Source organism: Anarhichas minor, unplaced genomic scaffold (genome assembly GCF_050575085.1).
Source record: "Anarhichas minor isolate MPS153535 unplaced genomic scaffold, ASM5057508v1 ptg000027l, whole genome shotgun sequence".
Taxonomy (NCBI): domain Eukaryota; kingdom Metazoa; phylum Chordata; class Actinopteri; order Perciformes; family Anarhichadidae; genus Anarhichas; species Anarhichas minor.
In genome coordinates this window covers 15,353,710-15,368,440 of record NW_027466473.1, presented here as the reverse complement: position 1 = coordinate 15,368,440, position 14,731 = coordinate 15,353,710, and the positions used below count along the sequence as shown (strand labels likewise).

The window sequence follows — 14,731 nt, the reverse complement described above, 5'->3', positions numbered from 1 at the left end:
TACTAACCCGCACACACACGTAGTTAGAGCTACTGATTTTGGGTGAACCTCTCAGACTCGTGATTACTTAATCTCTGACCCCTACCCACATGGTACACCGTCCCACGTGGTTCTAGCAGCCACCTCTCCGCCATTTTGGTCGCCGGTCTCTAGACTCACCATCTTGGCCTGTAGGCTCACACGCCCTATTGAGATTAACCACCATCACTGTTGAGTAGGCTCCCCCCCCTCACCCTTTCTTTACACACACACACACACACACACACACACACACACCTACATGCGCATATATTGATACACATATCCTTACCCCACTTTATTCATTTGACTTTAGGTATTAGATATATAATTGTATGATAGTGTTTGTTGATTTTGATAGTACTTGATTTGATCATTTATTGTTTTGATTTAATAAACTCTGTTATATTTTAAAGAGCAGTCGTCTGTGATTACTTGTGCATATGTGTGTAATAATAACTGGATGTAGTGGCCTGTGCTCGAACTTAAACCTTCACTTTCACTCTGAATGTGTAATAGTACTCAGACTGTTGACATTATGAGTGAACGCTAATTATGAGACTTAGTTTTATTGTTTGGTTATTGGTCCCTGTTCGCAGGGTGGTGCCCCGTTATTATTAATAATCATTAATAATTGTTACTGACATTAATATTTCTGTTGATGTCAAGAATTTAGTTTCTTAGATGCTGATAAACCAAACACGCTACTCTACGTTCCCAACATATTGGTGCCCCGTGTGAGGCCACGTTATTCCAGTTTTATTGCAGTACGTATGCACACTAATCCATAGTATACCTTCGAATAATTTTGAATAATTTCTGAATAATTAATTTTCTCAAGAAAACTTAGTTATTTAATTTTCCTTGGAATAATCCAAACTTCTACAAATTATTTTCCAAAATAGTTTGATTTTTGATATTCCAATCTTCTCTGATTTTTAATTTTAATTCCAATTTTAATTTCGATTTTAATTTTGATTTTGGTATTGAATTTTAATTTTTAATTCTAATTTTGATTTTAAATTTCGATTTTAATTTTGATTTTGGTATTGAATTTTAATTTTAATTCTAATTCTGGTTTTGAATTTTAAATTTTAATTCTAATTTTGATTTTTGGTTTAAAATGTTATTTCACTTCCCTTCCAGGTTAAATTATTCGTTTCAGTTCCTAAACTAACAGTCAGCTGTGTTTAGTAGATTTGATCGTTTATTTGTAATACCAACACTTTGTTTGTTTTTCTTAAATCCCTCAAAGAAAGTTACACACAGCTGTCACAGGCCAGAAGTGCTAAAACCACATTAGCATTTTTCGTGTACCTTTGGTTGCAAAGCAGTAGTTAATACCTCAGAGTAGTATAGTAGAAATTGTAAGTCACAGAACTAGGCAGTTCACTGTGCGCCTGCATTAACCGTAAACACTACCAGTCTCTTTCTAACAGTAGGGAATTGATAACCACTGAGAGTTGCGTTCACTGGGAAAGAGAATGAGCGACAACAAACCCCCTACTCCTGGAGCTGTAGCTCCAGAAGATGCCGCATTACGAGATGCGGCGGCCGATGTCCTCAAACTCACGACAGCTGAGAGAGAGCACTTTGGTAAATACAACACTGTTGTATGTGAGGAGCAATTAGAGGAGTTAGTGGCTTATGTAAACAACCCGGCCGGAAAGCCACAGCGCCTGATTCAGGACGTGATTGGAGCAATGCTCCTCACCTACCACCAGAAGATGCAGCTGCAAGCTGCCCAAACCCGAGAGCAGAGTGATGAGCTACAACGCGAAATCCGTGCTTTCCAAATAGAAGTCAAGCAGTTGGGAAACGACTGTCGAACTCTTCAGTCAGAAAATAGCAGCCTGCGCCGGGATCTCAGGGAGGTCCACGCAGAGCTCTCTAAGACATTAGAGAGTAATGACAGATTGAAAACGCTTCAAAATACTCAGAGAAATCCCAATACCAGGCATGAAGGAACTCCAGAAACCCCGGTAAGTACTGCTAACCCCAATTTAGCCTCTCATGCCGCCATTTTGGATAGCTACAGGGCCCCTCAGCCCAGTCACCTCTTGGACTCAGTCGTCTCATTCCCCGAGAGTCGAACCACCTTGCGGTTTGACCGAACGGGATCCCCAACCAGGGGAAGAGACGACCAATACCAGGTCCTAGGCGGCCCAAGTGGTTTCAAAACCACATCGACCGGCGAACGATACCCTCCACGCAGTTCGCACGGGCAACAAGAACGTACCCCATCCCCCTTACGGAGGGAGGATGGTCATCCTTATCGCCCTCGCACCGAGTATGGAGACTCAGACGACTCGGATGGCCCAGGCCCCATCGGCGCAGAGGGCCTGCGTACCCGGCAGATTGAGTCTCTTGCAAAAGATGTAGAGCGTTTCGATCCCGGTAACCGTGAGTCGAGCATTGATGACTATCTAAGGGAGATCGATCGCTGCCTCCTCGACCTATCGCGCCCCTCATCGCGTGAAAAACTCAAACTAATATGGAAGACCACGGCTCGAAGTGTCCACGTTTTCATGGAAACGCTCCAGCCGGGAATCCGCGACCGCTACTCGAGCCTCTGTCAGGCTCTCAGGGAGGAGTACTCCCTGTACCCCGACCCAGCTTCTGCCACCCTCGGCGCCTTTGCCATTTCTCAGGGAAGGTTAGAGGCCCCGAGAGATTACTTGAGGCGTTTGAGGTCTGCGTACTTCCAGGGACGTAACGCCCCCGGTCTAGAGGAAGACCAAGCCTTCAAGTCGTTATTCCTGCACAACCTCCACGACAGTGTGAGATACGATGTTACTATGCATTGCAGAACAAGTAACCTCACCATGCCAGAGATTAGAAAGTACGCGCAACTTGCATGGGAGACACGCGGCCGACCGACGAAGAGGCACGATGACACCGCCAGAGTCCTGGGTATCCAACAGTCGGGAGACTCCGACCTAGCGCTGGAAGGCAACGAGAGGCCACGCCCCAGGGAGCCTCGGCCACCCCACAGGAACCCACAACCGTGGCGGTCGGAGAACCAACGACCATGGCGGTCGGGGGACCAACGGAACCAGGGGGGTGAAAGACACCCGCAAGGTCAAAATCCGGTAAGGCCATGGCAGCAACCTACATCGCATCCAAAAAGGAGGTTTGAATGCAATCCTCCACCACCAGGTAGGTACAACGGGAGGGCTCACAACCTCCCCGAGGGGGAAAGCGAGAAGCCCGAGCTGGAGAGCCTAATCCGCAAATATGTGCAAGAGGCAGTCAAGCAGTTGGAGATGGCGAAACCCCAGAGAATGCCACCAGACTCGCCAGAAAAACCGACACCAACTCGCAGCCCACCTGACTAAGCCAAGTGACCTTCCCCTCTGCTGCTAAAGTCTACTTTGTAGGTTGGGGAAGAGGACTCAGCACACTCCCGGAAACAGACACTCCCGATTTCTCCCCCCGTTCTTTAACCGTCTTGGATGACCTTGCTCGCAAAGGCAATGCCCGTTGTGTATATATATTTCCGTCGTACTGGGGGGCCATAACACTCTTGCTCTACTCGATTCCGGGTCAGAAACGAGCCTAATGTGTTCCCCCACCTTTCGCATACACCTCTAGGGTACCACAACCTTAGAGGCCCTTCTAGCACCCTAGTTCGGAAAATCCTCTGTCAGCTAAGCCTTGTTTATCCTGCTCTGTCAGCATGATCCACCTCCAGTTTGTTCAACGAAGCCACCGCCTTCTTTCGGCCGAGTCATCGCCCGGGCATGTCATCTTGCCAGTGCCGCCGGGGACAGAAGTGCACAAGGTTTTCTTCCAGCTCCTGCCCCGCTTTAGGGAACTGAACTTGATTTGCACGGGGGACCTGTCTCCATCTCTAATTAGGGGGGAGGGGCGGGGGAAATGTCACCATTGCCCGCCACGACACACTACAGAATGAAGCCGTTCGCGACGCTTCCCTGAGTGCTGGCGGTGACGTGGTGGTATGCACCCTCGCCACTTGAACAGCTTGAGGGGGGAAGGCTCTGACAACAGAAACGTAGAGAGATGCACTTCGCAGGGAGTGCAACTCGCCAATCTAGCCAGTGTTGAAACAAACCAGAAAATCCGGCTTACCATTGACTACTAACGTTTAACTGCATGCTTCAACTCGCCCTGTAGGCATGCACTAACCGCTAACAAATCCAACTTCAACCAGAACAGTTACAATACCTGAAAAACTTTCATTGTGACTGTAAACTTATGCTCCACTCTCATAACCCTTTGCATGCTTTAGAGACTCTACCAGAAGTGACCAAGGAAGACATGACCTATGCCGTAGCAGTCAGATTTAATGCAGGACCTCATCAGAGAACAGCTCATCTGTCAACAGCTTGAGCCGCTCTAAACCCCAGCCTAGCTGGTCACCCTAGACCGTGTTAACAAAATCTGTAAATCTGCTACCACTAGCGTGCTGTTCCTCACTGCCTCACTACTGCGCAGAGCTCGATTTTCTCTCTCTCTCTCTCTCTCTACTAACCCGCACACACACGTAGTTAGAGCTACTGATTTTGGGTGAACCTCTCAGACTCGTGATTACTTAATCTCTGACCCCTACCCACATGGTACACCGTCCCACGTGGTTCTAGCAGCCACCTCTCCGCCATTTTGGTCGCCGGTCTCTAGACTCACCATCTTGGCCTGTAGGCTCACACGCCCTATTGAGATTAACCACCATCACTGTTGAGTAGGCTCCCCCCCCTCACCCTTTCTTTACACACACACACACACACACACACACACACACACACACACACACACACACACACACACACACACACACACACACACACACACACACACACACACACACACACACATATCCTTACCCCACTTTATTCATTTGACTTTAGGTATTAGATATATAATTGTATGATAGTGTTTGTTGATTTTGATAGTACTTGATTTGATCATTTATTGTTTTGATTTAATAAACTCTGTTATATTTTAAAGAGCAGTCGTCTGTGATTACTTGTGCATATGTGTGTAATAATAACTGGATGTAGTGGCCTGTGCTCGAACTTAAACCTTCACTTTCACTCTGAATGTGTAATAGTACTCAGACTGTTGACATTATGAGTGAACGCTAATTATGAGACTTAGTTTTATTGTTTGGTTATTGGTCCCTGTTCGCAGGGTGGTGCCCCGTTATTATTAATAATCATTAATAATTGTTACTGACATTAATATTTCTATTGATGTCAAGAATTTAGTTTCTTAGATGCTGATAAACCAAACACGCTACTCTACGTTCCCAACACCACTATGACAGTGTGACATGATGCACAAGTCAACAATTATTTATTTCATTTCAAATTATTATACTATTGTGGAATTACATTTTAAATTTCGAGTTTACATTATAATTTTATTAAATAGTAATATAATAAAGACATGGTTTCTTAAATATTCTAACTGTGTATTTTAGAGTAAAAGATGAGTCAAGACATGTTCCCCGAAAAACACTTTTAATTGTAGAGGTCACAGAAAGTATCTCAAGTGGGACAGAACAGCTTTTGGTGAAATTATATTGAATAAATAAATGTAACTGAGTCTCACAGGGTTGATCACGTGTAAATGTGATGTGTACTGTATATGCAAGCTACATTCACCGTCCTTTTCATGCACCATATTCAGCCTTAAATAACTCAAAAGGTGCTAATAAAACATGACGTAAAAACAGCACAAGCACAGACGTGGCATTAAAGTGGTGGAATCGTTTCCCTTTTAAAACATATTTGGACTCAAACAATTCAGTCTTAAATCGATGTGATCACATTGCGTTGATACAATCTGAAAAATCAAATCACATTTGAGAGTTCAGTAACAAAAACAGAGCTTAAAAGCGACTCAGTTCAGCTGTGCTGAGACCTAAACATTGGTCTATCACACGACCTGAGCTCACAACCCAAGAGCAAACAACCTTAAAAAACCTAAGGAAAAAGGAGAGAGCACACACCTGCTGCAAGATGAGCTACACCACATTATCAGTGTATCAAATCACTGTTCAAACATCTAACAGCTTCTTCAGAGTACATGCAAATGTATTCCAAACCAAGTTAAACAAACAAAATACAACTGAAAAGTTGTAGCCAGCACACAACAGTAAAACACAACTAAAACAGGAAGTCAGGGTAGAACGGGGTTAAAAGAGGTGTGTGTGTGTGTGTGTGGGGGGCGCCATTGTACCCTTTGAGATGTGCTCAGACTGAATGCAAAGTTAATTTTTATCTTGATTTATTCACACTAACTTGTCTGCTGGAGAATCCATACTTGTTAATCAAAAACAGCCAATTGCAAAGCCAAACTTTGTGTTGCCTCTAATTCAGTCTGAACACACATCTGAGGCTACAGCAGACATAAGACGAGCGTTCACATTCCAGTTGTTGGGGATTCAAGCAGAGAACTGTGGAGGTATTCATTTCTTCCACACGGAGTAGAAAACCCATCTGACACGATAGAATTAAGGATTGTACACAGCAAAATATGACGGGGTGCAAAAAACGTTCAGTACGACATTAGCATATCCAAACGGTAGAAGCACTGAAAGGATACTGCTCCATGTAGGAGGGCACACACGCCACCTCTTTGGAGAAGCCCACGGGACACGAGAGCTTCCCGAGCTGTTCCTCGTACAGACGCAGGGACTCCGTCATGTTCTCGCCGTTACCCTGGTGACAACCAAAGATTACGTCACGTGACACACAAACTGTAGGTGATGCTTTTTTTTTGGGGGGGGGGGGGGGGTTAAATGGAAGTGATCCAATGATTAGTCCCAATAAAATGAAAAATGACTTCTCCCCTTGTTAACTAATTCCATGAAATATTCCTGTTTTGAAACTAAATTTTGTATTAAAATATGGACCATAAAGCTTAGATAGAGAACACTTTCACCCCTCCCACCCATGGGTGCCTCAGCAATAGAGCAGGCAGAGCAGCTGCATCCCGACTATTACACTCATGTTATTGCAAACCCACTTTTTGATCATAAAACTTCAATCAAATATCATTATATCCGGCAGTTTCATATGATTTAAAAAGTATTCATAAGCCATTTTCTCATTTGAACAGTGTGAACCGAGGCAGCTTGTCCTCATTGTGGACCCGACCCGTCTCGAAACACAGACCCCGTCTTGTTTACAATGCTTTGTGGGTGTGACTTTTTTTCCATGTCAACAATTTTGCTCTCAAAGTGCACCAGATTGTCTTCTGGGGAGCAAGACCCCAGACCCCCCTAGAGGGTCAGAGGTCCACCCACCACAGTCTCCTGTGGTAAACACACTAATATAAACTGAGCGTTCTAGTGAATGATTGAAGGCTCTATATAGCAGGAAATAGAATCAAATTACATTTTTCTCCCTTGCTGAGACAATACATCAATGAACTAAAGAAAAACACCCTGAAGATAACGTTTCACTGGGTTTAAAGGTGAGGACAGACTCACCTGTGTTAAATATTTCCCCGAGGGATGCAGGACCTTTATGGACAGGTCTAAGATGAGACGCAGGAACTCCCATGTAGAGTCTACGACAAGCAGTCAGACAGTCAGTTGAGCAGCATTTATGAAACCTCACAGAGGATGTGTATATGTAGAGAAAAATACAGACACCTTCTTCTGGCTCCATGGATATTGGGATTGCAGTCAGGTCATTAATTACGTAATCAAACGTCTTCCCTTCCTGGACATACTTCTTCAGCACTGGGACGCAGTCCTCTACTAGTATCTGTAAAACAGAACGACGAGGGTGTAAAATGTTTTACGGAGGACAACGCCTTGTGTTAGATCCCGTTTGGGCACGTTTCACAGATCCAGTTGAGGAACGCGTGTGAGGCAAAGCTTTTGACGGCGATAACATCTGAATGCTCATTCAGCACTCACTTGGTAACAGTCTCCCTCCAGGTTGTCGAGAATATTGCCACAAGTTCCTCTCATGTACTTTTTGCATGCGTCGATCACCTTCTGGTCAATGTGCACACTTTGTAAAGGAACGATCAATCAGGTGCAGATACACAATTACACAGATCAGTGAGAGCTGCGTGAGAAAACTATATTGCCTCAAAAACAACTAAGTCCCAAAACAGGAATAAAAAAAAAAAGACAAAAACACGTAAAGGATATATCCAACATGGTGACCATCTTTGGCTTTTGTTTGGCCATCTCAAAAAGGATGCCTCCGTCACCTCCTCCTAATATCAGCACCTCCTTTCCAGTATAATTCTCTCTTCCGCTCCCCATGATGGCTAGGGTGTAGGCCAAGTCACTCTCTGCCAGGTCTGCAAGGCAACATAATCATTTACACACAAAATAATTGAAAATACTTAGACATCATAAAATAAACTCAAACGTAAAGGTTTGATTTTTTGAATCGTTTAGATTAATCGATTTTTCGGAAAATAGTAAATATTTCAATTGATAGAAAGTTTTCCTTAGTCCTATAACTTACACTTTAAAAATATCTTCCATCAATTGATGGATCCAAACTGTACATTGTGTCTTAAAATGAGAAACGTGTATTTCAGTGTCGTATACACTTACTTAAGTCGTTGTCGAGTATTAGGGTGTTTCCATACTGCTGTGAGTGCAGTATCTTTATGTTTTGGAATGCAGAATCTTCCTCATACACCAACTGGTCGATGTCGTACTCAACCAGTCTGCCGTCAGTTGTGGGCCAGTATCGGTCAACCTCTGCTCCTCGTATGAGGGCTGGGAGCCTTGGTGTGAATGGTGAACAACACAAGTAATCAACATTACTGCGACATGAGCGCTGTAATGAAGTAACAACACGAGCGAAGCCAGAGATCTCCAGATACTCACCTTTTAATCCGGGTTATATTGCCATCCAAGATAACCTTTAGCTTCGATTCCAGTGCATTTAAAAGCTGTGGAGGAACAACTTTTGTTAGAAAAATATCCAATTGTGATTATTTTGTCGGATGAGTCTACTATTAGAGGCACAGTTGTACTTTTAGAGGACGGACAAATAGGCCATCTATGAGAAAAGGCATGTTTGGGCACCTGAGGCCAGTAGACAAAATGTTCAGGCAATAATATTGGACATACTGATTTATCTGTCACATATCCAAAAGCTATTTAAGAAGGTGAAGTTATATGCTGATCTTACTTTAGCTACATCCTTGCAATCATTTTTTGGCACAGATGTGTACGGTAAAGACAGCTTCATGAGTGATAAAAAAATAAAAGTTATTTATCCCGACAAGCTTAAACTTTAATAACATCAAATGACATCCTTCCTCTGTGTTTTGGGCTTTAGGAAATGGTAGAAATATTGTGCATTTATTTTTTAAATCACCTACATTGTCTACTTGTGCAACGTCCTCCTCCTCATAACACTGCAGATCAACGGTGACCAGCCCATGAGAGGGCACACGCAAAATAGCAAGCCTGAGAAATGAAGTGGTGAAGACAAAGAGATGACACAAAGCAATAAAGTGAAGACATTTTGCTAAATTGACCCAACAATGGAAAGCATCACTACATCCACCGCACCACACCGAAGCACAATCCTCCTCAGTGTGTTCAGAGCACCAAACAGTCTTAATTTCCCCAGAGGGTAAACTAACTAAGAGACGTCTCCATTCTCAGCTACTTACCATCAAATTAAAGGCATCTGTACCACAGAACAAAGAAAACACAACGCTTTAGTTCAACAAAAATAAATCCATGTTTCTCTTACCAGCCATTCTTGCCTACAAAAGTACCCAGGTATCCATGGCCATTTGTTTCATGGACAGTCTCTGTCATTTGCTGCTCGTGAAATATGGACAGTAGCTCAGGAACTGTCGAGGAAGAGTCAACTGGGAAAGGAGAGAAGTCAGAACAGTGAAAATGTATTCCTATTTCCCAGTAGTGATGACTTCATGAACGTCTTTAATGATAAGATTCTTTCTACCCGTCTCTTAGATCCCTAGGCTGCTTAAAGAAGTTTTACCTTTAGTTAGCACCTCTTTACTAGATACGATCAATCTGTCTTTATGAACAGGCCACGTACCGCAGTCCTTCAAAGTAGCTGTAACTAAACCTCTTGTTAAGAAGCCATCTCTTGATCCAGATGTGTTGGCTAACTATAGACCGATCTCTAACCTTCCCTTGTGTGACTTTATACATAGCAATACCTTCTAATTGCATCAGACAAAGGACGTGTCTGTCCTTGTCTTGTTAGACCTTAGTGCTGCATTCGATACCATTCTATTTTACTACTAGTACATCTGATTGGCATTAAAGGAACCGCACTGAGCTAGTTTAAGTTCTGATTATCAGATCGATCTCCGTTTGTACACGATGAAACCTCCATGAACGCCAAAGTTAGTCCCGGCGTTCCACAAGGTTCTGTGCTTGGACCAATTTTATTCACCTTATATGTATACTTCTATTAGGCAATACTATCAGAACAAACACACCATAAACGTTCATTGTTATGCAGATGATACACAATTATATCCATCGATCAAGCCAGACAAAACCAACCCGTTTGCTAAACTTAAAGCACGTCTTAAAGACATAAAACACCTGGATTACCTACAGCTTCGTGATGTTAAACTAACTGAAGTACTCGGCCCAGATCACCTCAGAAATCCATTATCCTAATGATATAGTTTCTCTAGAAGGCATTGTCCTGGCATCCAGCAGCACCGTAAAGAATCTCAGCGTTATCTTTGATCAGGATATGTCCTTTATTACCCCACTAGAGATTAGCACTCCCTGACTGCAGGGTTACTTGTGGTTCCTAGAGTCTCAAAAAGTAGGATGGGAACCAGGAGCCTTCAGCTATCGAGCTCCTCTTCTGTGGAACCAGCATCCAGTTCAGTCCGGGGGTCAGACACACTCAACACATTTAAGGGTCGGCTTAAGACTTTCCTTTTTGATAACGCTTATAGTTAGGGCTGGCTCAGGTTTGCCTCGAACCAGCCCCGAGATATGCTACCCAGTTGTTCCTGTTTCGATGTGAGGGTCCCGGGACAGAGGACGTCGTGTGTGTACAGATTGTAAAGCACTCTGAGGCAAGTTTGTGATTTGGGATTTTTGGGCTATACAAAATAAATTGAATTTAAATTACTAACTTTGTGCTTTCTTGCATTGCAGGTTTTCATGCATTGTGGTTCTACCTGACACCCAGCACTACTATTATTATTAGTCACAATTCTACTACTGCCACCATTAATGCTGTTATTAGTATTCGTAATTGTTCCATCATTATTCTGCATACTACTCACTGTATAAATCATTTACATCATATGCATTAGATATGTTGTAACTCTATTATGTTGTTCATTCTGTATGACATCTATTGCACTTCTGTCCATCCTGGGAGAGGGATCCCTCCTTGGTATAGTTCATTAAATAATTATCACATAACGTTAGTCACATACTTACTTATTGGTGACTACAGTACAACTTCCTGTAACTGCTATTTTGAGAAAAGTAGCTTAAAGCCAGTCACACTTGAACCACTTAAAAGTCTACTTGACCCAGTCTCGGCATCAGCCCACTAACTGGTGTTCGACTTAACTTTTTTCTTAGATTCTCAAGACAAAAAACTACAAAAATGGCGCTGCTTCCTGTGCGCCAACGCTGGCTTTGAACACACTTTATTCACAATGGGTTCATTGAGTCTTCTAATCAGAGCAACGAGACCGAACAGACGTCAACTTAAAACATGTAACTCACACAAGAACATGCACGTGACATTATATGTTTTACGTGCAGCGACTTTCAGCTATGAGCCCCGACTTGTCGCTACAATTCATGCATGTGCCATTATCAGCCATGTTTCATCAGAATCAATAAAGCGTTACTGTTTTGAAGGGCAGTGACATACTAGCATTATTAGCAGGCTAGCCAGCTAGCTAGCGTGCAGCCCTCGGCGGTGTTCAGCTGCTCGTTGCGCTCGTCTTACCTGCCGCAGAGAGCTTGAAGTCGAGAGTGTAATGTCGCAGTGCCATGTCGCAGTGCAACTGTTATCCATGCCTGGAAATAGGCAGGCTGCGAGTACTTATCTGCAGAGACAGAGGGGAGGGCCCTGCTACCACTGCTTCTACCGCTGAACACTACGCCGGACGAACCAGGAACTGTGCTGCTGAGTGTGACAGAGCAGAGAGTAAAAACACGAGACAAGAGAGAAATCTTCCTCCCTTGTTTATATGGTTTCATGCATGGGCGGCCGAAGCGGAACGAAAAAAGTAGATTCCAGTTTAAAGATAAGTCGATTTAAATCGATTACTCTTTGATTAACATTTACATTCACGGGGTTACATTTACTTATTTAATAAAATCTTAATAATGTCACACAAGAGACACACGTGGTTTTTAGTATAAAAAAAATGACTTTCACTGTTCACTATCTTGAACTGGGATCCAAAAACCTGGGAAACGTTCAGTAACGGCTGCAATATGTGTGTGTGTGTGTGTGTGTGTGTGTGTGTGTGTGTGTCTAAATATAAGAAAAAGTAGAACTGACACATTTCCAAACGTCAATTTTATTTATATAAGTGAAATGGGCTCAAAAGACATTAATCTGCTTTTATCCTAACATAGATATAAAGCACAGTAACAACTAGATATTTGAAAGAAACACAGTAGTACATGCACAAAAGTGGATGATGCTGAGATTTGGAGGAGCCATAGTAGGTCAATTTGTACACATGTTAACTGAAACTAAATGAGAAATCTGATGCAGATCTATTTTCATCCATTCAAGGTTATACAATAAGAATACTACTTCAACATTAGAAATGTCTCCCATTATTATCCATGGTATAGGTGACATATCATTCTTTCATGGCTTGTATTAGTTTAGTATATACATTGCATATTATGCATTCTTGCAAATCTTTAACCAATTCACTATCAATCACAATCACATGACCTCAGGATTATTGAAAAAAATGGTATGTAATTGCAGTGCAATTTTTACATGACAAATTACGAACAAGGCAGATTCGCACAGGAGCGAGATCACAGACGACCTCTGAAATGAGTACAATTACAAGAGGGCCCCAGGAAATACTAGGAAACTACTAGAATAGGGCTCTATGTTAAAGATCGTGGTTTGGGTTCTCAGTTATCTCAGGGGATGTGTTGTGTTGTCATGTAGCCTGCAAGACTGCAAATAGACCTTTCTCCAAAAATCTGTTATTGCAGGTTTAAAGCATAGACTGTTTAAAATATGGACGTAGTCTCTGTGACGTCACCCATAGGATTCTGGAGACCTGAGACGGAACCGACCAAACCAGCCAGGCCCTTAATTATGCCTAACTTTAAGCCTTAATAAATCTTAAATGGGTGAGTCGCATAAAATGTATCCCATAGAGCTGTCATTGGCGGGGAAATTAGCTACAGAAGCAGAAAACCATTTTATATACCAGGTTGTAAACTTGGTTATTTCTGCTGTAAAGTTGGGCATTTTAAAGTGCGGGTCTATGGAGATTTAGCCTCAAGTGACCATTTGAGGAACTGCAGTTTTTCAAACTTCCCCGTTCAATTCATTTTTCAGCACTGGAGGTTGCTGCTTGGTTTAAAGGCATGGTTTACAAAACAATTTACAGACTCATACAAAAATAATCCCTCTCAATCATCACTTGTGACCTAGAAGTTTATGGCGGTGTCTGTATCTGCAGTGTATTCTGTTGCATGTGTTCAAAGCGTTTCCGGGCCACAACCTCTATAAAAACAAAGCAACCAGGTGCCAGATCCTAAGCACACTTCCAAGAGGAAGCTGCCGAAGTTGGTGGATCGCAGGGCCGAATAAGATGCAAATCTAGCCAAGTGGACGAAAACTCTTTCCAAAACGAGAATGAATGTGGGGTTGGCTTTCACACGCTGCCGATTGTAAGCTTCTGATGTCGTTGAGCCAGGGAGGAGGGGCCAACTTTGAATTTTGTGTTGTTGTGTTCATGATAAGTATTGACTGAATTTCATAGCAACTTTTTTCCCCCTAAAAAAGCATATTTATTGGAGGCCGTCCTCTGGTTATGTCATTTTGACTAATCATGATGACATTTTAAGTACATTTTCAGCATCATTAAAGCTATCCGTATCCATAGCCTCTATGCAGCACATCATTAGAAAGTAAATCCACTACAATCAAAAGCATCAAAATCAGAGTCTGCCACTTCAAAGTCAAAGCTGTTATAGTGAGGGGAGTCGAGTGCAGGGCTGCCGGTGTTGTACGCTCCTGTTGCTCCCATGCCAGGGAAATCCGTGTTGAGTGGCAGGTCAGGAGCTTTGGCTTCCAGATTAGGGAGCGAGCATGCGCCGAGGTAACCCATGGCAGAGGAAGCAGCAGCCCCTCCCATCAGCAGATAAACCGCCCTCACTGCCTCGGCATTACTGATCGTGCCATGGCGCAGACACCCAGCTGAATTCTGTGCACCTCCCTTGTAATACTTTGTACGGGGAGAATTTCTGCCTGTTGGGATCGAGTGATGTGAAAAAAACAAACATGTGACTCAACTATTTACCCTGATTACTTACAAGAAACGGTTAGAGACAGAATAAACACACTTAACTCACCTTTCTCCCTTGGGGAAGAACAAGTCAGAGGCCCTGGGGAGGGGGCCTCTGTGTTGCTGACAGGTGGAGTTTGTTGATCTATGTCCAGGATTTGCTCCGGCACCAGATCTTGGAGTTTAATGCGTGGTGGTGGCACCTGATGACGCCTACACGGACTGATAGGTGATG

General features: G+C 43.1%; 1 protein-coding gene across 1 annotated transcript; it reads right to left on the bottom strand.

The window, feature by feature from the left end:
- Positions 1–5,484: 5,484 nt before the first annotated feature.
- On the bottom strand, positions 5,485–12,123 carry sms (spermine synthase). The gene is made up of 11 exons (XM_076102157.1): positions 11,949–12,123; positions 9,729–9,849; positions 9,349–9,436; positions 8,849–8,913; positions 8,570–8,745; positions 8,153–8,307; positions 7,913–8,002; positions 7,643–7,757; positions 7,478–7,557; positions 6,589–6,704; positions 5,485–6,482 (listed from the first exon to the last, which is right to left on the bottom strand). Exons 1-11 carry the CDS (start codon positions 11,992–11,994, stop codon positions 6,452–6,454), a joined length of 1,083 nt encoding a protein of 360 aa, XP_075958272.1. The 5' UTR covers positions 11,995–12,123; the 3' UTR covers positions 5,485–6,451.
- Between the last annotated feature and the right edge of the window lie 2,608 nt (positions 12,124–14,731).